Raw genomic sequence first — 27,173 nt, 5'->3', positions numbered from 1 at the left:
GTGGCTGCGGTGGCACCCTTCTATCCGTGGTCTCCGCTGGACCCCCGAGCATGAGGACCGTGTGTCCCTCTATGCTGACGATATCCTTCTGTATCTCGCCTCCCCGCGTAAATCACTGATCGTCCTGGTTGATGTTTTGCGTTCATTCGGTCGCAACTCAGGCCTGGTCATCAACTGGGCGAAATCCTGTGTATATGTGCTTTCCGGGGAGGCTCCGGCCTTACCACGGGACTGTCCGATCCAGATTGCCTCCCAAGGTTTTCGGTACCTGGGTATCTATATCACTCTTGACCCGGAGGCCCGCTATGAGCGGAATTTGTTACCCCCCCTCCGGCGTTTGAGGGAGGACGTGGTGCGCTGGCGGCGTCTGCCGCTCTCGCCGCTCGGCCGAGCGGCCTTGTTTAAAATGATGTCCCTGCCACGCTTCCTCTACGCCCTCCAGAATACTATGGACTTGGTCCCGGCACGCTATTTCCGTGAGGTGGAGGGCCTCCAGCGGCGCCTGTTCTGGGACGGGAGGCCGCGCATTGCTCTGGCTAAATTGACGCTCCCGTGGTACGATGGGGGGGTCGCCCTCCCTGACATTAAACGGTATTACTGGGCCTCCCAACTAGCTGCAATTAATCATGGCCTTTACGGGCCCGCCTTGAACCCGGCATTTGAGATGGATAAGATGCTCCTGCCCGGTGGCGATTACAATCGAGCGCTCTACGTGGGCGCGCCCGACTCCCGTTTGACGGGACCGACGCGTGTCATGGTGCGTGTCTGGCACGCGGCTAATGCAGCTATGGGGTGGAAGGACCGTTTGACCCGGGCGTCACCGCTGTATGCGTCTGAGAGGTTGGGCTCCCTGTGGACGTCGAAGGGCTTCGAGAAGTGGGACACGATCGGAATCAGCACGGTGGGAGATCTCTGGACGAGGGGGGGATTCAAAACTTTTGAGACGCTGCAGGCGGAGTTCCAGCTGCAGGGCAGTGAGTACTTTCGGTACCTACAGGTCCGCCATGCGCTGGGCTCCGTCTTCCCGGATGTCGCATCCATTCCGGAGTCTTCCCCCCTGGAGGACAGAGTCCTAGATGGCCATGTCCCGGACAGCACGATCTCCCTCATATACAAAAAACTGATCAACGATAGATCGTGCCTGCTGACTAATCTCCGCGAGGCTTGGGTTGCCGACGGGCTGGAGCTGGACGATGAGGATTGGATTTCCGCGGTGGCCTCTCCGAAAGAGGTGGCCATCCCGGCTCGCCTTCGTTTCGTCCAGCTCAAGATCCTTCACCGGGTTTACGTGACGGGGCCAAGGCTTCTGCGTATGGGTTTTGCTGGTGACGGAATGTGTAAGCGTGGCTGTGGTGCGTTGGCGACTTTCATGCATATACTGTGGGAGTGCCCGAAGGTGGAGCGATTCTGGCGTGGTGTGCATGAGGTCCTGCGGGTGGTGACGCGTGTTGCGCTGCTGCCTGAAGCGAGGAGATGCTTGCTGAATGTATGGGAACCGAATGACTATTCGGTCCCGCAGACGCGGTGGGTGACTCTGGGATACATGATAGCCAAGCGCGACATTGCTCAATTGTGGGGATCCCAGAGGCCCCCTGCGGTGTCGGCCTGGAAAGAGCATATGGATTGGTGTATGTTTCGTGAAAAGGTGGTGTATGTGGCGAGAGGTAAGCCTGGGGCGTGGGTGAAACTCTGGGGCCCCTGGAACGCCTACCGCGGGGGTATTTGTGAGCCACCACTGCTACCGGCTGCCTCGCCTGCTCCGTCTCCCTAGACGGCCCCCCTCCCTCAGCCGCGGGCGCGCGGTCCCCCAGTCCCTGATCTATTCCCATTCCCCTCTCCAGAGTTCTGCTGCTGGTTTGGATCCCCCACTTATGGAGCACGTGCTGTTATTTTGGATCGCGGGTTGCCTTGCGGGTGTGGTTTTTTGGTGTTGTTTTGTTTCAAGAAAAGGGAACCGTACTGTGGGCTTGGAGCTGTGTGGCCTGCACCATTGATTACTCCTGTTTCACTGCTCTGCACTGCCTAGAGACTTTTACTGTATGTGTGCAATATGTTTTTGTCATTCTAGCGGCCGGCCGGATGGTTGTAGGCCCATACCTGTAACTTTTACGAACTGCAATAAACGGTTTCAAAAAAAAAAAAAAAAAAAAAAAAAAAAAGATTGCTAAATAGTTTTTATATTTCTTTGTGGCTTTATATTTCTTTTTGGGACCCCGGGCTTGCTCCGCACCAAAACTTGGCCTACACCTAGCCACCTCATGTAAGTGACATGCATGAATCGTCTTCCAATTAGGCGAAAGCCTGTACATCCCAGAGATGGTAATCAGCAATCATAAAACAACTCATACCACAAACGAGTGCTATCCTAATGAATACTGGACACTAATAGCCATTCTGAAAAGGTGATGAGACACTAACAATAAACTGATCATACTGTGCTGCCAACCCAAATATACTTACTCCACTTTAAATGTTCAAAAGATCAAAGACAGCAAGGCAGAATTAAAGTTTGCAAGTAGACTGTAAATGTATACTTACTTTAGCAGCATTGTGATGTGATTTGTCTGTAACTTTAACTCTTTGATTGCCAGGGCAACTGGGTCCCCTTGCACTTGGGCCTCTTTTACAATTATACCAATTTCAGCCCAGTCAATCTGGTTGGCTAAGGCACTGCGTACCACTTGGATAGCTTTGTCAACGATATCCAGGTTCATCTCAATGAGTTCTCCTTTAACTTTATCAACTTCCTTTAATACAAAAAAAACAAAAGAACTTACTGATACTTAGAGCTTCAATATGTTAGTTAAAGCTGCTTCCACAAAGAGTAGAGGACTTACACCTTAGGCATTAAACTCATTTTCAAGACTTGTGAATGAGTGGAAATTAAGATCAGAAGAAGGTATTCTCTTTATTACCTGAGCACCATATCCACTATTATTAAAACAACCACCCAGCCAGAGGATTCTAAATTTCTGGAAAAATAGGAACTCATGATTGGTCAATGCAGGGTCTACTGAAACAGCTGCAAATAGGAGAGATCTAGCTGTTGGTAATAGATTTCATTTTGAGCAGCGCTAAATAGTTGTAATCATGCCTCATTAAAGTCATGAGAACATTTGGTATTGGCGAATTTGCAGTGGCTCCCATAGGCAAAAAGATTACCTTCAAATCCATGGTGATAGAGGACTGAGAATGGTTTCACTCTAATGAACTTCATGTTATTATACATTTGTCTCAATTTCACAAATGATTCTTTTGTGCAATTCATTTAGGAAGATATGTGTGATAGAAAAAAAAAACATAGGTGCTCTGAAGTGCCAGACATACTTTTTCAATTGCACCCATAAGTGTTTTTTAAAATGAGTATACAATAATGTGTAGGGGCTGAATCTTAAAAATGAGGTCTGAATGGTAGTCTTGTAGGCTTATGTCTACATCTTGAGGAAATTTCCAACTTTTTTTTGTAATTCACTGAACATTGATTTCTACCCAAGTGAACCCTTTTTGCGACATTAGGATAATAAAAAACTAGGGGGAAAAATCATAATTTTCTAACCTATTCCTTGCAGTTTGCATGCAGCTCTTTGATGACAGTAAATAGCTCACTGTTCTATATTAGGATTTAAACTTACAAACGGCAATTAACAAAAGATGCTCTCTGATAGAATCAGTAACCCACTGACCTATTTACATTGTATGCATTTTGGGATGTGCATGGTACATGTGCTTTTCAGCAGGAATATTAACCTCCTGCAGTACTTTATAATGAGTCAAAACTTCCACTAACCAAAACTCCGATCTCTCTGCAAAAGGTCCATCAATCACCAGAGTTATCTTGACATTTTTAAAGTTGCCTGAAAATTGCGGGAGGCAAGGAAAGCAGCAGCAGGTGCTTTTAAAACCATATTGTACATCAGAACACGCCCCACCCAAAGTCAGCGCCCGATGCAGAGGCACCGATCACATCACCCAAGAGCCGGTTCTGCAAATGGATCTGTAGTTACATATGCTAGATATGGGTACTCACAAACTTTCTCTCGGTGCCAAATTTACAGTGTGATTTGTGGCCGAGAGCCGCTCCGGCAGGGGCGGTGGGTCAGTGAGGGAGGGGGACGGGGTTAGAGAAAAAAAAAGGAAAAAAAAAACCTTTGACCATGATGTTCAACACAGGCCCCTGCAGCGGACGCATTCGTCCACTGAGCCACCAGACCCGGCATACACACATCTATCTATCTATCTATCTATCTATCTATCTATCTATCTATCTATCTATCTATCTATCTATCTATCTATCTATCTATCTATCTATCTATCTATCTATCTATCTATCTATCTATCTATCCATCCCTCTCTCTCTCTATCTGTCTCTGTCTCCATCTATCTTTTTCTGTCTCCATCTATATCTCTCTGTCTCCATCTATATCGGTCTCTATCCCTGTCTCTGTATGTCCTTGTCTGTCTCTATCTGTCTCTGTCTGTCTCTATGTCCGTCTGTCTCTATCTGTCTCTGTCTGTCTCTATGTCCGTCTGTCTCTATCTGTCTCTGTCTCCATCTGTCTCGGTCTACATCTGCCTCTGTGTGTGTCTGTCTCTGTTTGTCTGTCTCTGTCTATCTCTATCTGTCTCTATCTCTATCTGGCTCTGTCTCCATCCGTCTCGGTCTCATCTGTCACTGTCTCCATCTGTCACTGTCTCTAGCTCTGTCTCTATCTGTCTCATTTCTGTCTCTATCTGCATTTGTTTCTATCTGTCTCTGTCTCTATCTGTCTGTCCCTGTCTCTATCTGTCTCTCTCTCGGTCTGTCTCCCTGTCTCTGTCTGTTTCTATCCGTCTCTGTCTCTATCTGTCTAGGTCTCTGCCTCTATCTGTCTCTGACCAAACAGGAAGCTTCCCAAAAGGCTCTTTTAAAAGTCAGCTGTGAAAGCGCTTACAGCGGACTTTTAACGGGCCTTTTGGGAAGCTTTCCGACGGTGCCCTGACGTCCAAGAGGCCAGCAGTAAACACGGAAGATGACCGCAGGGACATATGTAGTGAATACCTATTTAATACGCATGCTCCTGCAGTCATCTTCTGTGTTTACTGCCGGCCGTGGAAACTGCAAGATCCGTGGGCCGCCAATGAAGGCCTGCTGGGCCGCAGGCGGCCCCCGGGCCGTCTAGGAGTACCACGGTGCTAGAAGATAGGCGCGGTTTGGGTTTGTTTGGAATGGCACCTACCTCACTCCAACAGGTACCCATCCCAATAATGTGTCCGAATATAGTAGTACCTAGTTTCTGTAACAATAACATAAAACACTTCCAATTGTCTCTGAGCTCTGAAAATAATTCGTACTTAGAGACAGATGTGACGGTTTAAAAAATAATTCGTACTTAGAGACAGATGTGACGGTTTAAAAAAAAATACAATTTTGAAGCTTGTCTTTGTTTGGGAACTAACGTAACAGGGCATTAGAAAGTCCATGATAATGGGATTCAATACAACCAAGAATCTCGGACATAAGCTTTTATTTCTTTCAGAGTTTTGTAATGCGTTGAACACTGGCGCGAAACGCCCACAGAGCTGAAAGGGCTTGAGCCCCCCTCCCCGTTGTGTGTCTCAGCCTGGGCCGATGCCGCTTCCAGGGCACACACCTCATCCTTGAGCGCTGTGGGCTGGACAGAACCCCGACACCTTAATTCAGCCTCATCTCACTATTTCACAGGTCTTTAAAAGAACATTTAATTGTCAGCCGAGCCTTTGTTTTATTTCCACAATTGTAAACAACTTTTGCTGCCACAACAGATGTGGGATGACTCATGAAGGGGGGGGTGAAGGCTGAGGCTTTGGGGGGTGAGATGGGAGAGAATGGTAATGTGAAATATACGAGGGAATTCATTCGTGAAAAGTAACATTGGGCATATCAAGAGGCTGAACGTTTGTTGCGGCGTCAGCAAATCATTTAGTCCCGTCACTACTTTTAAATGCCATAATAGTAGCAGTTTAATTATATCAGAAACCCTCTTGCCAACTGTCAAACCCCCTCCAGGTGGCGAGTCGCCCCTCCCCGCCTCCCCAGTCTGCTCCCCTAAAACACCACTGACAACTTTCTTGGGTGCCTGAAAAGGTCGCAGTTTTATTAGCATGATAACAACTTACACATTTGTATCACATTGATCGTGGTTATGTACATGCTGCATTGTTATTGTCCTTGACCCATTTCTAGCAATCGCCTAGGCGAGGAGGGGACCCTTTCTGCGTTCTGTGCTTCCGGGTCTAGGCTTCAGCTTGCTACCGATTTTGGCGGGTCTCCGTTTGGACCTGCCCGGGCTGCAAGTGCCGTCCCGCTCGCCCTGTGCCCTTTCGTGGGTCCTCCCCTCGCCCCGAGGTCCCTGCCGGCTGGCATCCCAAGGGCCTTCTCTTGCGCATCTGCTCTAGTTTCTTGCTATTGGGTCCTTTGCTTTTTGTCTCCTTCTGAGCCCCTGCCGTGAGGCATCCCAAGGGTCATGAGAGAGCATTACCTCTAAACTTTGCTGGCGGCGTGCCGCCCTTTGGCTTGCTCACTGCCCCTGCCGTGCGGCATCCCCAGGGCCCCGTGAGAGCCTCACATCTATCTTCTCCTGAGTTCGTCCCTTTTGTTTGGTAATTTAGTTAGTTTAGCTCCGCTACCCTCCACCGTGCAGCTGCGACGCCCGACTCTTAGGTGTGGGTGGGTGGGCTTCTCCTTCTTCGTCCTCAGCTCGGGGAGGGGGGGGTTTTGTGGCTCCACTGGCCCCTGCCTCCCTCTTTATCCCCCCCCCCGGCTCCTATGCTCGCCCCCTGATTGGGGGGGTGCATGTCCGTGCCCCCCGGGCCAATCCTGGCTGCGTTGGCTTAGCCCCCGCATGCAAATTCCCAGAGGGGGTTGGGCGAGGGAGGGCCGCCGCCCCCGGATGGCGTTTTGACCCGGGCCTCTAATGGGTCCGGCTCTGCCTACCCGGCCCAGGTTCTAACCCCCTCCAGGTGGCGAGTCGCCCCTCCCCGCCTCCCCAGTCTGCTCCCCTAAAACACCACTGACAACTTTCTTGGGTGCCTGAAAAGGTCGCAGTTTTATTAGCATGATAACAACTTACACATTTGTATCACATTGATCGTGGTTATGTACATGCTGCATTGTTATTGTCCTTGACCCATTTCTAGCAATCGCCTAGGCGAGGAGGGGACCCTTTCTGCGTTCTGTGCTTCCGGGTCTAGGCTTCAGCTTGCTACCGATTTTGGCGGGTCTCCGTTTGGACCTGCCCGGGCTGCAAGTGCCGTCCCGCTCGCCCTGTGCCCTTTCGTGGGTCCTCCCCTCGCCCCGAGGTCCCTGCCGGCTGGCATCCCAAGGGCCTTCTCTTGCGCATCTGCTCTAGTTTCTTGCTATTGGGTCCTTTGCTTTTTGTCTCCTTCTGAGCCCCTGCCGTGAGGCATCCCAAGGGTCATGAGAGAGCATTACCTCTAAACTTTGCTGGCGGCGTGCCGCCCTTTGGCTTGCTCACTGCCCCTGCCGTGCGGCATCCCCAGGGCCCCGTGAGAGCCTCACATCTATCTTCTCCTGAGTTCGTCCCTTTTGTTTGGTAATTTAGTTAGTTTAGCTCCGCTACCCTCCACCGTGCAGCTGCGACGCCCGACTCTTAGGTGTGGGTGGGTGGGCTTCTCCTTCTTCGTCCTCAGCTCGGGGAGGGGGGGGTTTTGTGGCTCCACTGGCCCCTGCCTCCCTCTTTATCCCCCCCCCCGGCTCCTATGCTCGCCCCCTGATTGGGGGGGTGCATGTCCGTGCCCCCCGGGCCAATCCTGGCTGCGTTGGCTTAGCCCCCGCATGCAAATTCCCAGAGGGGGTTGGGCGAGGGAGGGCCGCCGCCCCCGGATGGCGTTTTGACCCGGGCCTCTAATGGGTCCGGCTCTGCCTACCCGGCCCAGGTTCTAACCCCCTCCAGGTGGCGAGTCGCCCCTCCCCGCCTCCCCAGTCTGCTCCCCTAAAACACCACTGACAACTTTCTTGGGTGCCTGAAAAGGTCGCAGTTTTATTAGCATGATAACAACTTACACATTTGTATCACATTGATCGTGGTTATGTACATGCTGCATTGTTATTGTCCTTGACCCATTTCTAGCAATCGCCTAGGCGAGGAGGGGACCCTTTCTGCGTTCTGTGCTTCCGGGTCTAGGCTTCAGCTTGCTACCGATTTTGGCGGGTCTCCGTTTGGACCTGCCCGGGCTGCAAGTGCCGTCCCGCTCGCCCTGTGCCCTTTCGTGGGTCCTCCCCTCGCCCCGAGGTCCCTGCCGGCTGGCATCCCAAGGGCCTTCTCTTGCGCATCTGCTCTAGTTTCTTGCTATTGGGTCCTTTGCTTTTTGTCTCCTTCTGAGCCCCTGCCGTGAGGCATCCCAAGGGTCATGAGAGAGCATTACCTCTAAACTTTGCTGGCGGCGTGCCGCCCTTTGGCTTGCTCACTGCCCCTGCCGTGCGGCATCCCCAGGGCCCCGTGAGAGCCTCACATCTATCTTCTCCTGAGTTCGTCCCTTTTGTTTGGTAATTTAGTTAGTTTAGCTCCGCCACGCTCCCTATGGTTTCTCGATCAGAGGGAGCTCCCCCCAAACCAACCCCTGCCTTGTCTTCCTGTCATATGAAACCCCTCTGCTCTAGTACCCCAACGATGTTCAGCAGAAACATATCCATTCTCACCCCTGTGAGGTGTACTCCGTCCTCGCTGTGATACCCCGGGGATCTTAGATTTATGAAACCATGACGGACGAAACCCCAGCCATTGGCCTTGCATACCTTCGCCATAGTAATATTGAGCTTTCTTCTGGACCTCTCCACTGCTCCTATGTCAACCGCCCCCCGCCATGCCTTCCGCGCTATGATTTCAGAAAAAATTATGTCAGCGGGGCGTACGTCGCGTGCCACCCCAGTGAGGCCCCTCTGCATGTCTTCTAGGAGTGCCCTCCTCCCCATCGCTGCCAAGTCGTTTCCGCCTAGGTGGACCACCACTGCGTCTGGCTTGCTACCCCGCTGCAACGCGTCCCGCACCGTGTGAAGCAGATGTTCCCATTTCATCCCGGGACGCCCCCACCATTCAATGTTGGTGTCCCGTAGCCATATTCCGCCAAAGTCCCGCCTGGCCGCTGCCCACCTTTGTGCCCGCGTCACGTAAGAGTGCCCCGCGATCCACACCTTCCTTTGCGAAGCGTTCGGACCTGTAATAACCAGAGGTGGGAGGGGGGGGGGGGGGGGGGAGAGGTTTGGGCTTAGTACAGTGTTGGGCGTATGTACCGCTTGTAGGCGCCGGATGCCCAACGCCCTATCCCCTTGATTACCCCCCCGCCCATACCCAGCTCTGCCGCCGTGGTGGCCGCCCCAATTCTGAATGAGTGTGATCCATACTCCCGGGCCGGAAGCCCCAGAGCGTCCAGGGCCTTCCTCATAACTGCTATGAACTGAAAGCGGCTGAGGAACGACCCATCCCTGTGTTGAAAAAGCGGCCCCTTCCTCCCTTGGCTGCCTTCTAGGTGACTTTTTAGTAGACAAACTGGGCAGTGCTCTGCCTCCTTTGTGCACCGCAATCTGGTCCATACCCCCTTGCCTGTCTGGTCCGTCTTGGACCTCCGCAGCAGCATGTCCATGTGCTCCTTCTGCATGTCTACATCCTCTCTATGTAAGCATGCTGCTCCTGAGTCCCTCACTGACGGAGCTACCACCTCGCTAACTCTGTATGCCCCGAAGAATGCTACTGCGAATGCTGCCCGGAAAAGTGTGATTTCGTGCTGCGATGAGCATGTCCCGGCCAGAGTCCCTAGCATTGCTTGCAGTAATTTGAAATGGATGGGGCGCCTGGCGTCCCCTGGTGCCCGCCGCAGCCTACCCCACCCTTTCATAGCCATCCGACACTCGAATGCCCTTGTTGGGTCCTCCCGCCCTGCCATCTTCGTGTAATGCCCTATTGCGCTTAAATGCGCCTGTGTCCAGGTTTTTGACTTCCCATCCCGGAAAGCCCAATCTATGAATCCCAGGATGTCCTTCTTGTGGGCCCATTGCCCCTTCTTTAGCCCTGCCCTGGCCCTAAAAGTCTCCCAGCACTTCCTGTAACGGCTGTTGGTCTTGGGGGCCAGTGCATTGTCCAGTAACCATTTCAACCCGGTTCCACCCATGACCACGCCTCCTCTGGCATCGGGGTCATCAGTCTGTCTGCGCCTGGGGCCAGCTTCCTGAACTTCTCCCACTGGAAACGAGAAATAGCATCCGCCGCTAAGTTTTCCACACCCTGAATGTGCCTTGCCCTTAGCGCAATGTTGCCTCTTAATTGGCAGCCCACTAGTTTCCGCAGGAGGGTCCCTACCGCTGGGCAACGCGCAGTTCCTGTGTTGATTGCCTGCACCACTGCGTGGTTGTCTGACCATAGCGTGATTTGCCTATTTGCCAGTTGGGGGGCCCAGATGTGGAATGCTACTACTATGGGGAAGAGCTCTAGCAGCGATATGTTTGAGGTCAGCCCGGATGCGTGCCATTTTTCCGGCCATTCCCCTGCCGACCACGCCGTCCCTAAGATTGCCCCGAAGCCGTACCCCCCTGCTGCGTCAGTGTAGAGTTCCAGTTCGCTAGCCGGGACCCAGGGGGCCCGCCATATTAGGGTGCCGTTGAAATCCGTCAGAAAACTCTCCCATTGGCCCAGGTCGTCCCTCACTCCCTGTGTGATGCGAACCCTGTAATGCCTCTGTGTTAAGCCCCTCGTGAGCCAGGCCAGGCGTCTGGCGAATGGCCGCCCTGCGGGAATTACCCTTAGGGCAAAGTTCAGTTTCCCTAGTAGCTGTTGTATCTCTCCCAGGGTCGCCTTCCTTTGTTGCTTCAACCTCCTTATGTCGCCGAGCATGCCCTCCACTTTCTCGGCTGGCAGCTTGCATGTCCCTGCCACTGAGTCTAGCTCTATCCCCAGGAACGTCAGTTTCGTTGTGGGACCCTCGGTTTTGTCCTGAGCTATCGGGATGCCTAGCTCCCGCGCCAGTGCCATGAAGTTATTGAGGAGAGTAGCACAATCCCCCGTGTCTGCCCTTCCCACGAACAGGAAATCATCCAGGTAGTGTACTCGCCCCCCCCTGGGCGCCCGTTGGCCCAGCTCCCATTCCAAAAAACTACTGAAAGCCTCAAAGTGCGCACAGGATATCGAGCAGCCCATTGGGAGACATCTGTCGTAGTAATAGCCATCCTCCAATTTAAACCCCAACAGATGGTAGCTGTCTGGGTGCACTGGCAACAGTCTGAATGCTGATTCTACATCTGACTTGGCCATTAGGGCCCCCATCCCTTCTTGCCTAACCAGGTCCACCGCGTCGTCAACGGATGCATATGCCACCGAGCATGCCCCCTGCTCCAACCAATCGTTGACTGATTCCCCCTCTGGGTATGAAAGATGGTGAATCAAGCGGAATTTGCCTGGCTCTTTTTTGGGTACTATACCCAGCGGGGATATTACCATGTCTTTTAGTGGAGGCGTGAGAAAAGGGCCCGCGACCCGGCCCAGCGCGACTTCCTTCGCTACCTTTTGTTTTGCTACCTCGGGGTTGTCCCTGGCTGACTTCAAGTTCCTACTCTCCCGTGCGCCTCTGGGGCCGTTGTATGGGATTGGGAAGCCCTGAGTGAACCCCTTCGCTAGTAAATTCCCATCTGCCGTCTTGTGGTACCTGTGTAGCAGGTGTAGCAGTCTGCCTGTTTTTATGGGTGTTGGGAGCGCCTGTCCTCCGCCCCCCTCTCCCCTGGCCCCTCCTGACGGGGCCCGCTTTTCATTTCTTAGGGGCCGCCTTTGGTTTCTCTGCCGCTGGCCCTGCGGTTCGCCGGCATCGTATCGCAGGGTGGTTCCCCCCACATGAACCGCAAGCGTGCTTGAATTTGCATGCATCACCCCACCTACATTCGTCTTTATCGAACTTCCAGCACGCCTTGGTGGACTTGGTGGTTGGTTGGCCCCTCCCTTTGGGATCTTTTCCGTGCCCTTCAAACTTGCCCTTACTCCCGTAGGGACGAAAAACACTCTCTTTTGCCCCAACCCCTTCCCTGGCTGCCACCATGTGTTTGGAATAGCCTTCCATGTCTTGGCAGTCCCAGCCTATTGACGGCCACACCTGCATTTTTTCCCTGAAGCCCTCGTCATATTGCAGCCATGCCTCCCCCTGAAACTGCTGCTGCGCTTCGTGTACCTTTTGCTCATACAAGATCAGTGATGCTGCAGTTTGTGGAAATTTCTCAATAAAAACACATGCTAGTGTCCTAAAGGCTTTAAGCCAGTTCTCTATACTCCTGTCCACCCTGGGTTTCCTAGGGCCCCTCCTGTCCTCGTCTTTCTTGTCTTGGGTGGTGAGATCTAATCCTGCCTGCCGCACTTCCAGCAGGGAAAATATGTCTATGAATTCCTTCCTCCAAATTCTCTCCTTTATTGGGAGTGGGATAAGGTTGGCCAGACCCAGTAACCTTGTTGTCGTAGGGGGGTCGCTAGGGGACGGGCGCATGTACTCGCTCGCTGGCTTGCCCTCGCCCGCCCCGGTCGTAGCTGAGCCCCCCCCTACCGTGGAACCCGTGCACTCCTGTTGCGCCGGCTCCGCACTGGTTCCCTCGCCCTGGCCTGCCCGGCTTAGCCCTGAGGGCCCCTGGTCCTCCGTCCTGACTGCCTGTGCCCCTGCGTTGGCTGTTCCGTCTAAAGCTGGGCTCTTTGCGGAGCCCCCTGTGCCCCAAAGAGCGTTCCCTGGGAACGGGACCCCTCCTCCTGGCCACTGCCACCATGGCAACCATGGTGGCGTTTGCATCGACCTTTCTGGCCAAGCCTCCCCCTGAAAGCTCAGTCCCCCTTGTCCTGCGCCTGTGTGCCAGGGAGATTGCGCGTGCCACTGCCCCTGTAATGCTGTGTCCGCCTGTGGCCCCCTTCTGCTTTGTGGCCCCACACCCTTTTTCCGCCCCTGCGTGCTTTGCGGCAGTCCCTGCTTACCCCGGGTGCTCTTCTGCTGTCCCTCCTGGGGGGCCGCCGTGCTGGCTACAGACCCCTCGCCGTCGCTGCTCCCGTCCGAATCGGAGCTGACCGCCTGCTCTGCTGCCGCTTGGGTCTCTTGCCTGGTCGCCTTGGGGGGGGGTCTCCTGTCGCCTGATTGTGCTTTTTTCCTGCGGGGGGCCGCCGTTTTGGCTGCAGGCCCCCCCTTTGGTGCTTTCTTTGGTGGCGGTGGTGCTGGCGCATCCCGGCGTGCCCGTTTCCCATTCCCAGGGCCCCCTTCCTTGATTTGCTGGTCCACCCAACTCCGGCCTTTCAAAGCCACCAGAGCCCTTGCCTGCTCCAGCATGTCCTGCAGGTCGTCATCCAGGTCGCTCTCCTTTCGCTTCCTCTGGTCTGCGGTGTGGCTGTCTTCTCCTGAGTCTCCCTGAAGCGGGCCGGGGGTTGTTTCCTCCTTTCCGTAGCCCTTTTCCTGGTCGCCATCTGTTACGACTTAAAACTGCCGCCAAGCAAAAAAAAATAAAAAATGGGGGCCCTGTCCCTTTAAGACGGCGCGTCCCTCACCAGAGCGCCTCCCCCTGCTGGCCGGAAGCGCCGATGTCAGAGGAGAGGCGGGCAGATAGCTGTATCTCCTGTGTGCGTGGCCGACGGCCCTCGGTAGCACTTGTAATGGCTAAAAAACCCCCGCTCCGTCACCCAGGCACCTGCGGGTCGCTGTGTCCTTCCCTGCAACCTTCGCGGTCACGATTTGCTCTTCCCGCTTTCCGCTGCTTGGCGCCGATGCGGTGCCTGGGTCGCAGGATCTTCTTCCTTCGTGTAGCTCTCCGCTGAGGACGGCGTCCCTGGCAAGCGTGGGCTTTCAAGTCGCTGGAGCCTGCAAGTTCTTGGACGCGCTGGTGTTTTTGGCGCCAATTCCCCGATGGTCGCCGCTGGTCGCGTTGATCGTCTCCGGGTGAGCCCTTCTCCTTCTTCGTCCTCAGCTCGGGGAGGGGGGGGTTTTGTGGCTCCACTGGCCCCTGCCTCCCTCTTTATCCCCCCCCCCGGCTCCTATGCTCGCCCCCTGATTGGGGGGGTGCATGTCCGTGCCCCCCGGGCCAATCCTGGCTGCGTTGGCTTAGCCCCCGCATGCAAATTCCCAGAGGGGGTTGGGCGAGGGAGGGCCGCCGCCCCCGGATGGCGTTTTGACCCGGGCCTCTAATGGGTCCGGCTCTGCCTACCCGGCCCAGGTTCTATACAGTGGCTTAAAATGATGGGGACTCGCTCTCCTGCAGAATGTGATTAGGAGCCCCTGTGTCTCTTTCATATCACAGATATTCATTGGCCTTAGGCTGACTGAAGCCCCCCTTAAAGTCCAGGAATCCACTGAGGGGTTAAGGCCCTCCTGCACTGCAGGGGCCTCAGTGGCCTGTGTTACACTCCTGAAATACCAAACGCCAGAATGGGTAGGCATGGCATTGAATAACGGAGCGCGCTGCCACAAGAAAAGAAGTACATTTTGAAGTTCCCGAATTGTGGGGTAATTTAGGAGACATTAGTTCAGCCCTGCAGCAGGGTGAGTTCTCAGACTACCTGGTGTCCAGTTCGACAAAACAAGCATTTACAATGCAACAGGTCTTGCATTGATGTGAGTTTGAGCTATTGGCATTGCAAATAACAACGCATTTTCTTTTTGTTTTCTTTTTAAAAACATAAATAAAAGGCATTGTAATTTACAATGCCAATAGCTTAAACTCGCCTAACTGCGAGATCTATTGCATTGCAAATGCTTGTTATCTCCTCTAGATAGGCAACTTAAACAAGAAAGGCAGCGACTCTGGAACACCAAGAAGAGAGGGATTAAGCAGCAAGAGATGAAAAGAGATAGAGTGCAGCGCTGCAGACTGAATTACACCTACACATTTCACGACTGATCCAAGAGTGATAGTTAATTTTACACAATAAAGTAGATGAACAGAAAGAGAGACACATCTAAGTTGGATTTACATTCTTTGGTGGATTGCCCCGCCCCCAGGGCCTATCAGGAAGCTGCAGCTTGGTATGAATGGATGGGTTAGAGTGCGTCACAATGGAGATGAGGACAGCCCCGGGAAGTGGGCTTTGATGCCGGCAGCTCGCTTCAAGCGAGCGAGAAAAGATAAATTAAGGAAGTTGCAGCTAAATACACGGACCCTTATGCCCAGACAGCAGGAGAGACGCTGTGGCATAACCTTCCGTGCTGCCGACTTTGGACCTCGGGAAGCCAGTTCGAGTCTCAGCATGGTAAAACTGCATAAAATAAAAAAAAAAATAGAATGTAAATAAATGACTATCATTAAAACAAAGGAAATAAGGAATGCCGATAGTCAAACTAAAGCTGGTAACAGCATGGACGAGCGGGAGCAGCAGGGAGTAAGCACAGAGAAGTCACCTCTGTTCTGTTTGCCTGAGGGGGGAGGGTATTTACAACTTGGACTGCATGAGGAGGGGAAGGGGCTAAAGTCTATTATGTTATTGACAGCCCACAATGGATGCCATGCGAAAGCAGATCTAATATGACAGCCTGTGCACTGCCTAGAGTGATGCTCTGCACCTGAGTGATGTGACGTCAACAGCAAGCCATCAAATCTACCAGCTCCCTTTTCAAATGGGTTATTGCAGCAGCTTTCTGACAAAACTGCAGCGCGGTCAGATCAAAAGTTCCTTAAAGGAAAGCATTCCATTCCTTGGCCCCAGGATCGCGTATCTTATTGTCTCGCATAATCAGTTCTACAGGCAAGCAGCAGAGACTTTCGTTTGAGAGAAAACAGCCTATGCCAATCTATAAGCCAACCTGGAAACCAGCCATCAGCAAAAAGAAGGATACAGTAGTAACAAGGAAAATCTCAATTGTTTGTACGCTGGAAATACACAGATTGAACATTAGTGCGTAGCATGAGTGAAACTACATAACGAGGCAGCAGAAACACAACCGCTGCTTTGTAGGGATAACAGAAATGTACTGAGGGGATTAAAAACAAGCTGTCGCAATTGCAGAACGGCAGATGCTTGTTTACATTCCGCTTTCTCCAAAAAAAAGTGCATACACCAAGTAATGAAGGGGAGTGTGTCACGCCGCCAGTAAAGCATCCATTCCAGGTGGGCGTGGAAAATAGTGGACAGAGTGGTAACCAGGAGGGACTAAAAAGCCTCTGGAGCAATAATAACACTACGTTTATCATAATAGGTGACGCAAAATGAGGCACACCAATGAGAAACACGGGCGGAGCACAAAGCGAATTTCTGGAACCGTATTGATTCCAAGAAGCCCTCGAATGGCGAGAGCAGAGCATGCGCGCTGCTAACGCCACGCGAGACCTAAAAAAAAGGGCTCGTAAAAGTTTCCCACTTCTTTATTACAATTCATATGATCATTGGAGAACTACAGGCCTTCTTCAATACTTAATTTTTTTTCGTTTTATTATCTTCAATATAGCAATTAATTTCATTTGATTTTATCCCATTCCCTATTGTTGGCTTTTCATAACAACACTTTACATACAGCCAACACAAGCTACGTGGTAACAAAACACTTAATCAAGAATGTAACTAAAGCCAATATATATAATAATCCCTAATCCATTTCCACAAAATAGATATTTGTTCATTACACGTATCTTAAAGGTGACACCTTGAGAGCCAGTAATAAATATTTTGAATGGCATGGAGTGACAATTAATAACCTGTCAACATTACAATTATATTCCTAGGGCCAGCTGTTTCACCGTTGTTTGCGTACCAAACGGGAAATTGTCCCGTTTGCTACTGCAAAAAAGGGTGGCGGTATGTTTAAACGCTATTTTGCGAGTCAGTGATTCGCAGAATAGTACCTGCGAGTCACTATTACGAAGGGGCATTCCAAGGGTGTCTCTTCTTAATAGCGAGTCCGAATGATATGTACCATTGTTTTGCAATTGTATTTGCAGTTGCAAAACACTTGCAGTTTACTGCCTACTTCAAGTAGGTGGTAAGCCACTCGCAAACAGGAAGGAGTCCCCAGGGGAACCCTTCCCCTTTGTGAATGGGTGCGAAAATATTTTTTAAGAACTGGCAGTGGTCCCAGGGCATGTCATGATGCTTCAGCAATATTAGCCAATACTATTACAGCATGGTAGAGGAGTCCTCCAATTGCCAACTGCTTCAGGATTGGCCTGAGCGTGGGCAACTTGCACTCCCAGGCAGACTGGGAGCCTGTGCCTGCTATCTCCAGCCACAGCAACACAGGTAAGGCTGGAGAGAGCTTCACTGCGCATGAGGGGTTTGGACGACATGAGATGGCCCGCCAAACACTTCATGCACAGTGAAGGGAGTGCCCACCACTCCCCCACTAGGAGTGTCATCACCTGGACCCGCCCCCAAGACTCGTCAGAGTCCTGGGGGTGGGTCCAGGGGATTTAAATAAAATGATAATAAAACAGGTTTAAAACCGGTTTTATTATCGTTTTATGTACTGGTGGTGGCAGGGGGGGCGGCGCTCCACTGCCCTAATGGAGCGGCCGCCGCTGACTGAAGGTCTACCACTTATACAACTAGCGTGTGCTTGTGTACATTCTCACTTTGTGGCAGCTGCCAGTGGTCATTGTTTTCATCCAGGAACTTTATGATGGTTGAAGAATCATCCCTTTAGGGCACATAATTATATCCATATAAAAAAGAAATCAAGTAGGACTACATCATAAAATCCCTCACTATTGTGGTTTAATACTGGACCTACCACATCTGCGGCCAGACGTTCCCAAGGTGCATCAGGACACTTGTCTGGGGTTAGATGTGATCTAAAGGTTAACATGGTCTTGTTAGCATTTGAGCATTCTAAGCAATCTCTCACTAATCTTTCCATCTCAATATCAATACCTGGCCACAAATACTGAGTTTTAATTTTTTTTTCTTAACTATACCTATATGGCCTTTATAATTTCGAGAACTTTCTTCCTTAAATTTAGAGATGGAATTACCTTATCACCTCTCATTAGAAATGTATTGTCCCATGAAAAGTCATTGTTAATTTGACAAAAATGTCTGAAGTCTACAACAATATTTGTTTTTTAAGGCCACCATTTGCCAACAGCCTGCCATGACTGCCACGCAATGCTCCAGGGACGATCGGCTCTTCATGCTACAATGGCAACCGTCCGTGTCACCCTACTTGCTCCTTGCGAACTACTCCCGGACCCCATCAACTTGAACAGAAGCTCCTCATGCACACTTGAGAAGGGAACTCTTCAGTTGCATGAACCTGGTCCCTGTATCCAACCCACGCTCCTTCACAGTTGGGCTGAGCTTCTGACTACCCAAGTCCACTACGAGTAGATTACCATGTGTGGCAATTTGTGATAAGTATTTTCTCCTAAAACTTAAAAAGCTCAGATCCACCATTCCACTGACTGGATATTTGTCATTTTGATGTCATTTTTTTTATTAAATTGTGATCTATTTTTCTAAATTGGTTGGGGATTCTTACTGTGTGGTGTTTTCACTTTATTACAGTTTAAAGCTGTATAAATACTTTATACATTGCCTCTATGTTAGTCTCACAGCTTTTGTGTCCAGCTACCAGAAGGTTGAGCACAGGTTTATTTAATGACTTTTGTGGTTCACCCTGGCAATGGTTGAGTTTATTGTACGAGTGGAGCTTCCACCTCTATCAACTAATAACCCAATTTCTTACAGCCATTAAAATCAACTTGTGAAAGGGCTGCATTGCAGCCATATCCGTTTCCCAGTCCCAGTTTAATGCTTCCCCTAGCCAGGAAACATATTTTCCCATCCCTGCTCACCTGTATCTCCACCTTCTTTCACTCTGCCATGCACAGTAGCCCCCACACACGTTTTCTGCATGGTTCAAGCATACAAATCCGAGTCCACACAGTTATTCCTCATTCATTGGAGTTTAACTTGTAATAAGAGTAAATAATGAGGAGATGCTGTTCCGAAACAGTAACTCCGGCCACTTGTATTCTCTGCACATATTTACTCTCAACTCATAATCGGGCCCTGGTAGTGGACACCTTTGCAGTCTGCTACTACTCAACAAAAAAGTTCCTGCTTAAAGAAGGTGGCTTGCAGAGCAGAAGAGCTTTCCCAACTTCCAGCTTGGCCTTTCGGCCACCAGCTCCAAATACGGCTTTCCAATCGTCGCCTTTAACTAGGAGTCCTCATTTCCCTACCACCTGGTGAAGTAAGTGTAAAAAGAACGTCAGCCTCTAGTAACTATTACTGAATGCACTTCATTCAAGGTAGAGGATTCGTCCTCAAATTTAAGGTACAGAACTTTAGTCAACATTGAATAAAAATCTAAATAAATAAATCTATCTAAATATCTAAATACTCTTCAAATAGGAACCCATATACGTATTACAGATCAAGACACATCACCTTCACCACTGCAAACTGAGGAAATAAATAATCAGTCTCAAGATGTGAGTTGATAATCTACTGAACTCGGTGGTAGCCTGAGACACCTTGACAGCAAAGACTGAGTGACTATACTTATAACACGCTCAATACTCGACCGAGTCACACAGCACAGCAAAAGGCACTGACTCCACTGGATATCATAATCGAACTGGAGGCTAAAATTCAAAACCAAAATTCCTTTTGAGTTTTATATCCCAAAGTTCCGTAATGAGGGGTCCACAAAATCATACAGGAAAATGTTTGCATGAATATAACACTTTCCTTACACATAACGGAATGTAACACAGACTGAATTAGATTGTGGAATTATTTTTTTGTTTAATAATAGTAATCTTTTATTCTTTCATCCTTCTGTGAGGTTGAATTCCCTCATGCCCCTATGCTAGTCCATTTCCATCAGACGTCTGACACTGAGGAACAAGTTACTTACCTGTATTAACGCTCTTTCTAGTGCTAACTCTATCTACCTGCAGATTTCTCACCTTTTGAATATGCCCCTGGCGCCGGAGTGGATCTGGAAAACAGCTCTCATGTGCCAAAAGGTGGTGCATGGCTCCGTCTCAGTGTCAGATAATACCCTGGACATGACATCACCAGAGCCATATAGCACCACCCCAGCACCCCGACATCTGTTCCTCACCATTTATTCCAAGCACCAAGAGGAAGAGACGGGGACCACAGAAGTTTGCATCAATCGAACGTTGAACCTTACTAACATATTTGAACTATTCCTCTCAATGGGAAGGTGTGCGAGATCAGATAGGAATCTGCAGGCAGACTGAGTATCCACCATAAAGATTGTTAATGAAGATAATTAACCTTTTCTTCTGATAGGTACTATCAACAGATTCCTTACCCTTTAAAATCATACCACAGGAATACCCCTTCCTGGAGGTGGGTCCGTGGAAAGGGTCAAACTATAAAGTTTACAGCATACAACATGTGAAAAGGCCATCTCTTCAGGCTTCGGAGTCTAATCAATAATGCTTGGTGATGTGGATAGAAGCCTATGTTGACACTCAACATGTATCAAAAATAGGCACACCTCTGGATAACGCCAAGTAAGTCTCGCTTTCTCCCTAGTGGAATGCGCTACGGCACCTTCCAATGGTTCCTTTCTTGCGAGGGCCTAACAGACCTCAATGCAAAGTACAAGTCATCTGGACAGTCTTGCCCTTGTTAGTACTCACATAGCCTACAAAGAGCTGGTCATTAGACAGGAATTCCCTGGACCGGTCTAAATGATGTACCTTCTCCTCTATCTTGGTGGGATGAAGTGGATGGTAAAATGTATTTAGGGCAATGGACTGGCCAGGGCAGTATGGGGTCTCCACCCAGTGAAGAAATTACGCTTTTTTTCTCAGGAGCGGCTTGTTGAGGAGAAGGATGTGAATGGAGGGTGGACACACTTTGAGCTGATGGTATGGCGTCCACGAAAAGCACTTTTATCATCAGCAGTCACAACTGGCAGATTAGCACTCGTAGGGCTAGTTCCAGGTGAAAATGGAGGGTGCACCACAGAGCAGGGATGGACTTAAACATCTTGGGTGCAGATGCCACTAGTGGTCGGAAGGATGATGCTGACAGGTCGCCTGCCCTTGTACTGAAGGAGCCTGCAAGATTTTATGAGCATGACACTGAGCCCAAACACATAGGTAAGAGCCCACACCACCCTGCTTGTTGATATACCACATTACAATTGTGTTGTTCAAGCAGGTTGATGTGATAACCCTGATCCAAGGAAGATCAAAGGCCTTTGATCTCTAAATCCTCCAAATACGCACCCCATCCTACAGTGGAGGAATCCGTCACCTCTGTGCCTACTGCTGGAGGAGGGCAGAAAGATTTCCCACAACTGAAATTCTTCCCCACCAACTCCTTTGAAAATATGTTGCTGCTTCCAGACTGACCCTGAGGTTGTCTGTCAGAATGTCAGCTTGCGTGAGTGACCAGAAGGACACACCAGAAACCAGGAGACCTAGCAGATGAATCACTAGCAGGGTCCCTTTCTGAAACACTGAAATCATACCCGAAATATCCTGAATAATCAGAGGAGGTGGGATGGTTCTGAGAGATGCTTTGTCCACTACGCACCTACTTAGTGTAAGCGCTGCAACTGCTCCATGTGAGACCTGGGCAGGTTGATGGATAATCACAAGTACAACAATAGGGATCCTATGCTGTTCCGATGGTTTGACACCAGCTATGTTGATTCTACCTTCAGAAGCCTTTCATTAAGATACAGGAATACTGAGATTTCTGTCCTGTGCAGATAAGCCCCAACCACGGCCATCACCTTAGTGAACACCTTAGGTGCGGATGTCAATCCTAACTGGATGACCGCAACTTGGTAGTGGGTGGAACATACCACAAAGTACAAGTATCCTGTGCAACTGCAGGATCAGAAGGTGAAAGAATGCCTTCTGCAAGTCTAGCGATCTCCTAGTTCCAGAGCCAGAAGAACCCGTAAAATAAAAAACATCTTGATTTTCTCCTTGAAGAGAAATATATTCATGGCCCTGAGGTCGATAAGGTACACAGTAAACAGTCCGTCTTGGACACAATGAAGTAACAGCGTTAACTTCCTTGCCTAATCACCTGTTCTGGGACCAGCTCCATTGCCCCTTTTGGCAATCGATCTTGGACTTCCTGCTGGAGAATGCAAGTGTGCTTGTCTAGGAGGAAAAGACAGGAAAAATAGATGGGGGAAATCTCTTGGAAATGTAGGGCATAACCCATTTCTGTGATTTGCACGACCTACCAGCCTATCTTTATGGCCTGCCCTGCCATTAAAGTGTGACACCGTACCTCCAACAGGTTGCTTATGTTCCCTTGAGGAGAAACTAAAGTGGAGAGGAGGAAGAGGGCTGGTTCTGACCCCATCTGCTTTTGGAATCAGCTAGACCCCTGTGCTGCTGCAGGAAGCGGTTCAGCTACAGGACTATCTGGGAGGACGGCCATTAACAACAAGCATTTGCAATGCAATAGGTCTCGCATTTACACGAGTTTAAGCTATTGGCATTGTAAATGACAATGACTTTTATTTATGAACAAAAAACAAAAATAAAAGGCATTTTCATTTGCAATGTCAATAGCTCAAACTCGCGTAAATGCGAGACCTATTGCATTGCAAATGCTGGTTATCCATCGCTCCCCCTGCGGCCACTCTGGGCTCCCCCATGCGGCGATGCCTGCAGCAGCCCTGATTGGCCCCTGCGGGTAGCCATGCGGAGGTGGACGCGGATTGCAGATGAAAGCAGATCGACTGCCGCCATTTGTATGGAGGCTGCTATTTCTCCAGGTGATCTGTTGTTTGAAGAGCCGCGCTGTACTCCCGCGCTGTACTCCTGCAGCGAGGCGGTTGACGGGCGCTGTCACGAGCTGTCACTTGTAGCTCTCACGCAGCTTTGCGCTTTGTTGAATTTCCAAACTTTTAAATGCATTAGTCTGTTGCAAAAATGAAGGGAATTAATTTCTCAAGTGATTGGGGATATCCGCCCCCTCGTCTGCTAAAGGATAATTGCGGATGCATTCGATGGCTACCTGAGTGTTTCACTCCGCCACGAGAACAGTATCAAACGTCAAAAAATGTGATCACATCACACCCATCCCAATTTTACTCAGGTGGCTGCGGATCGAAGCCACAAGTCGTACTGTTGTTTTTTTTTTCCAAGCTTGGCGTCGGAAAGCTGCAGGGGGATTTGAAGAAGCACTTTTAGCTGAAAGAGAGGACGAGGCGCTGCCGATTTTGGAATTTGGGACCTAGTTTACAATCTCGCTGTCTGCTCAACTCTCTGTGGCTAACAAGCATTGGCCGCACGCGCGACTCGCAATTAAAGTTTAAAAAAAAAAGACAAGCCCAGCGGAGCATGGCGCGCGCGCTTGGGGGCGGGGGAGCGGACCCTTTGAAGTGCTCCCAAAAGGCGGATTGCATGGCGGCACGATGCGCGTGATTGTGCGCGTGCTAGCCATGCAATCCGCTTTTTGGGAGCACTTTTCAAACCCGCTCTCTATAGTCTCGCTTTGCGATCGCTTACCCGATAGCAAGGTCGAGACCTAAAAAGGCATAATCCTGTAGTAATCACAAATTACTGTACTGCCTGTGAAACTGAAGGTCAAGGGAAGTCCAACCCAAATGAACAAGTCGTGGTTCACTCCTGTTTTATCCGCTCATGTACAAAATACTTTTTTTTTGCCAAAGGGGCAAGGCTCATCAAAGGGCATGTCCACAAGAACATGTACCAGCATACCCCGGAGAGATGTGGGAAAGCTCTCAGGGCCAAACAACTGGCTCAGCAGCTCCAGTACACCGATGTGAAGCCGGCTCTCGATCTCAGACCAGATGCTTCTGATCAACACCTCCTCCAAATGACTTTCCCAACCCAGCAGTGACACGCTGGTTGCAAGTGTGACTTTTGGGTGGAGAAAGGAAAGCGACTTGCCACGTGTCAGATTGGTAACAGAAAGTTACCAGTGCAGAACCTAAGTCATCTCCCTCAAGAACCAAACGGATTGGAAAAGTGGCCCTGATGAGAGCCCACTAATTCTTGAGGTTCCATTACAGGACTCACATGTGCCACCTGGCACTGTAGACGAGGAGGATACACAAGGCCAAGAGTCCAAAAAAACTCATTGCTATCCTCACTGAGATTCAGGACTGAACTTGAAACACTGGGATCACAGTGCTGGAGGGAAAGCCTTGAAGGTCACAGTGCCCAAAACTGCACCAAGGAATGGAAGTCTCAGAGCAGGGATCATGTGGGATGGTATAGCCCAACAATGTCACATCACATCATCCTGAGATGGCCCACGACTGCCTGTGGTGACCTGCATCGAGGAATGGGAATATATGTACTCTTGACCTCTGAAGATGGGCAGCGACCACTGCCATCACTTTTGTGCATACCATAGAGACTGAGGTGAAGCCAGAAGGAAGCATAGTAAATTGAAAGTGTTCCTGGACCACCATCAACCACCTTTAACACCTGTGGGACTTCTGGGCGAGCCTAGGAAAATATGTGTCCAAGGTTTTGCAAAGGCCGTGGTCCCGGCATTTTTTTAGAACGAGAAGTATCGTGAACAGCCCTTGCCTCTCTGAGTTCAATAGCTGTTTGTTGGTAACTTTGGAGAACAAGAGATTTCCCTCATGCAGTAGCTCCTCTGAAAAATGTTTTGTTGTGGGAGGAAGATTTGGTGGAGAGTAAATAAAAGGCAGTGCTATGTCTGTAAGACACATCATCAGATATGATGGATGACCAACCTGGGAGAAAATAATGAATCCTGCCTTCTACCACTGCGCATGAATCGTTGCGGAAAGACTAAAGTAGCTTGGTAGCTGTTGCACCAGGCGAGGAGGAATTGGAGGAATTATGCCTCTTTTGTCCTGTGCGATGTCAGCCGGTGTCACTTCCGGAGCCCAAAGGATTGGGCTGTCAACTGCATCATTGGTAGCAGAAGCTACTGTTCCCAATGGGCTTGCCTCTGGGAATAGCCCCTAAATTTCCACGAATTATGGGAAAAGTGGTTTGTAGGAGTCAATAGCAGTTGGTCGACTCTTTGAACATTTTTAATGTGGAGTATGCCTACTCTCTTAATGGGGAGGACCCATCAAAGAGCATGTCCATCAGCAATACTTGTATATTGCCAAAAGATCTGGTTTAGATAGCCAGATGTGCCATCGAACCATTACACTGGTGCCTACCGCTTTCCAAAACCAGTCTAAGGGGAGCAGATCTGCACAGGAAACATATTTTGCCACATCCTGACCATCATGAGTTGCCTGAGCCAGGGAGGGACTAAGGTCTTCCATTGATGAGATTTTGCCGACCATGTTCCATAAGGCGTGCTTGTATCTGCCTAAATGAAAGGTTGTGTTTATGAACTGCAGTGTCCAGCTGGCAGAATAAAACATGTGTTTGCCTACAGCATTAATCTGTTTGGATTCGCTAACAGGGGGATTGTTTGGAAATAAGTTAGAGTTAACTTTACTGATCAAATCTGGCACAATGCGACTTTCCAGAGTGGGGTGCTTGGTGAGGAAATGTGGGTCGCTAGGGGCAAGCCTTTGTCACCTGGCTACCTGCCAACTAACGGGAAAATTAAACCATGGTTTCAATTACTAGCCATCTAGGCCTCAGTGAGCGCATCACTTAAGGGGAGCAAGGGCTGCGAAGTGGCTAGCCCATATTAGAAAATTTCCATTAGAATATTTGTTTGAGTCTCAATAGAGGGCAATTGTAATTCCAGCACTTCGGCTGCCCTTCAAAACAATTGCCGCAAATGTGGTACTCTGCTCCATTGATGGTGCACGTGGCCAGTCAAGCTTTGTTTCAGGGGAGCCGTCAAGTCACCCGTAATCTTGTAAATCAAAGTACAGGGCATCATAGGGTCACAGGCAGTATAGTGAGGAGGAAGGAAGCAATCCTCCTTACCATCATCAGCAGTATCATAGGGTGATCCCTGTTCTAGTACCGAGTCAGATACAAAGGGAAAATGGAGCCTCTGCTGGTAATTGTATTGTGGTAGATGTACTGGGTTAGAATCAAGTAACATGGCAAATGGTTGCACTTTAGTAATTTCGCATTGCAAACATTGGTCAAGCTCTGGAAACATCTCTTTGGCATCTGACATTTACATTGGTTCTGGGTAGCGATTGGTGCCAATGGAGGCAGCAACGGAATCATTGAGGTGGAAACCAGTGTGGAAACGTGTACTGGTGTCTGTAATGAACCGGTAACTGGTCCCAAGGTGGCTGACTGTGTCAAGGGGGAACCTGCTGGCGGTAACCAGACTTGAGGCCTGAGTGGCTCAAGGTGGGCCGAAGGTGCTCCAGAAGGAGTAAGAAATGCATTACAGATTTGCAGCATGGCTTTATTGAAGAACTGATTTGCTGTAGGGTTGAAGATGGCTCATGGTGCTCGGGTCACATTGGGATTAGTTGAGGTAGGAGTCCAGGACTGGGCTATTTGGATAGATGAGGCGTTGTGTTATGACCTTGCCCCATAAACCATGAGAACTACATGCAAAAAATAAGCCAAACATTGCTGTTGAAAAAATGGCGGAAAAACAAAAATTACATGGAGTATATTTTAACAACTGTACCTGGGCCTGCTGAAGAGATTCCAGCCTCTGTTCATGATCCTTACGGACATTTTCTAACTTCTTTAAAGCTTGTTTTTCCTTTCACAAACAGAAAAAGAACAAAGTAAGAAATCAGTGTAAAAAACAAATTGTTTGCTTGACCATATGTCATAACAATATCTCAATCGTGGGATAGAGAACAATATTCACAGTCATCAGGGCATTACAATGTGTTGACCAACATAACTATTTTAAAGATATTTTATTGTTTTTCAGAGCAATGAAACAAAAGAAAAAAACTATTTTTTAGCCGGCGTAACCAATGCTGCATGATCATGAAACCCAATGAGAACAAACATTCTCAACAGTGTGGACTGTATTTCCTTTAAGGGTAGTTGTCATTAATGTTTTCATCAATATGGCTTAAAGGTGCATTCATATAAAAAATTGGTTTACTGATTCGAGGGGGTGAAAAGAACAGCAAATGCAATTCTTCGTAGGGTGAAGTCACAAGCAATTCCTACATTAATCTGTGCTCAACCCTCAGGCACTTGACACAGAGCAGTCAATCTTAAATCATAGACAATGGGTAAAGTATTTTTCATTAATAAAAAGAGACCAAAACAACATAGATCCAATTAGTAGAACCAGAGATTTTCAATTTTAAAGAGGTTGGTGAAAGCAGCACCAAGAGGGTGC

At 49.7% G+C, this 27,173-nt stretch overlaps 1 protein-coding gene across 2 annotated transcripts in view; it reads right to left on the bottom strand.

Moving 5' to 3' along the window:
* The window catches only part of NEMF (nuclear export mediator factor), a 453,826-nt gene that overhangs the window by 212,640 nt on the left and 214,013 nt on the right, over window positions 1-27,173 (bottom strand). For both annotated transcript variants that reach the window (XM_085627010.1, XM_085627011.1), the window contains exons 12-13: window positions 26,496-26,573; window positions 2,539-2,747 (exon numbers count right to left, since the gene is read on the bottom strand). In XM_085627010.1, the coding sequence (XP_085483136.1) occupies window positions 2,539-2,747; window positions 26,496-26,573 (287 nt within the window). The remainder of the gene's footprint in view (window positions 1-2,538; window positions 2,748-26,495; window positions 26,574-27,173) is intronic.

This window comes from Triturus cristatus, chromosome 9, assembly GCF_964204655.1.
Source record: "Triturus cristatus chromosome 9, aTriCri1.1, whole genome shotgun sequence".
Taxonomy (NCBI): Eukaryota; Metazoa; Chordata; class Amphibia; order Caudata; family Salamandridae; genus Triturus; species Triturus cristatus.
This window is presented reverse-complemented; position numbering and strand designations above follow the sequence as displayed.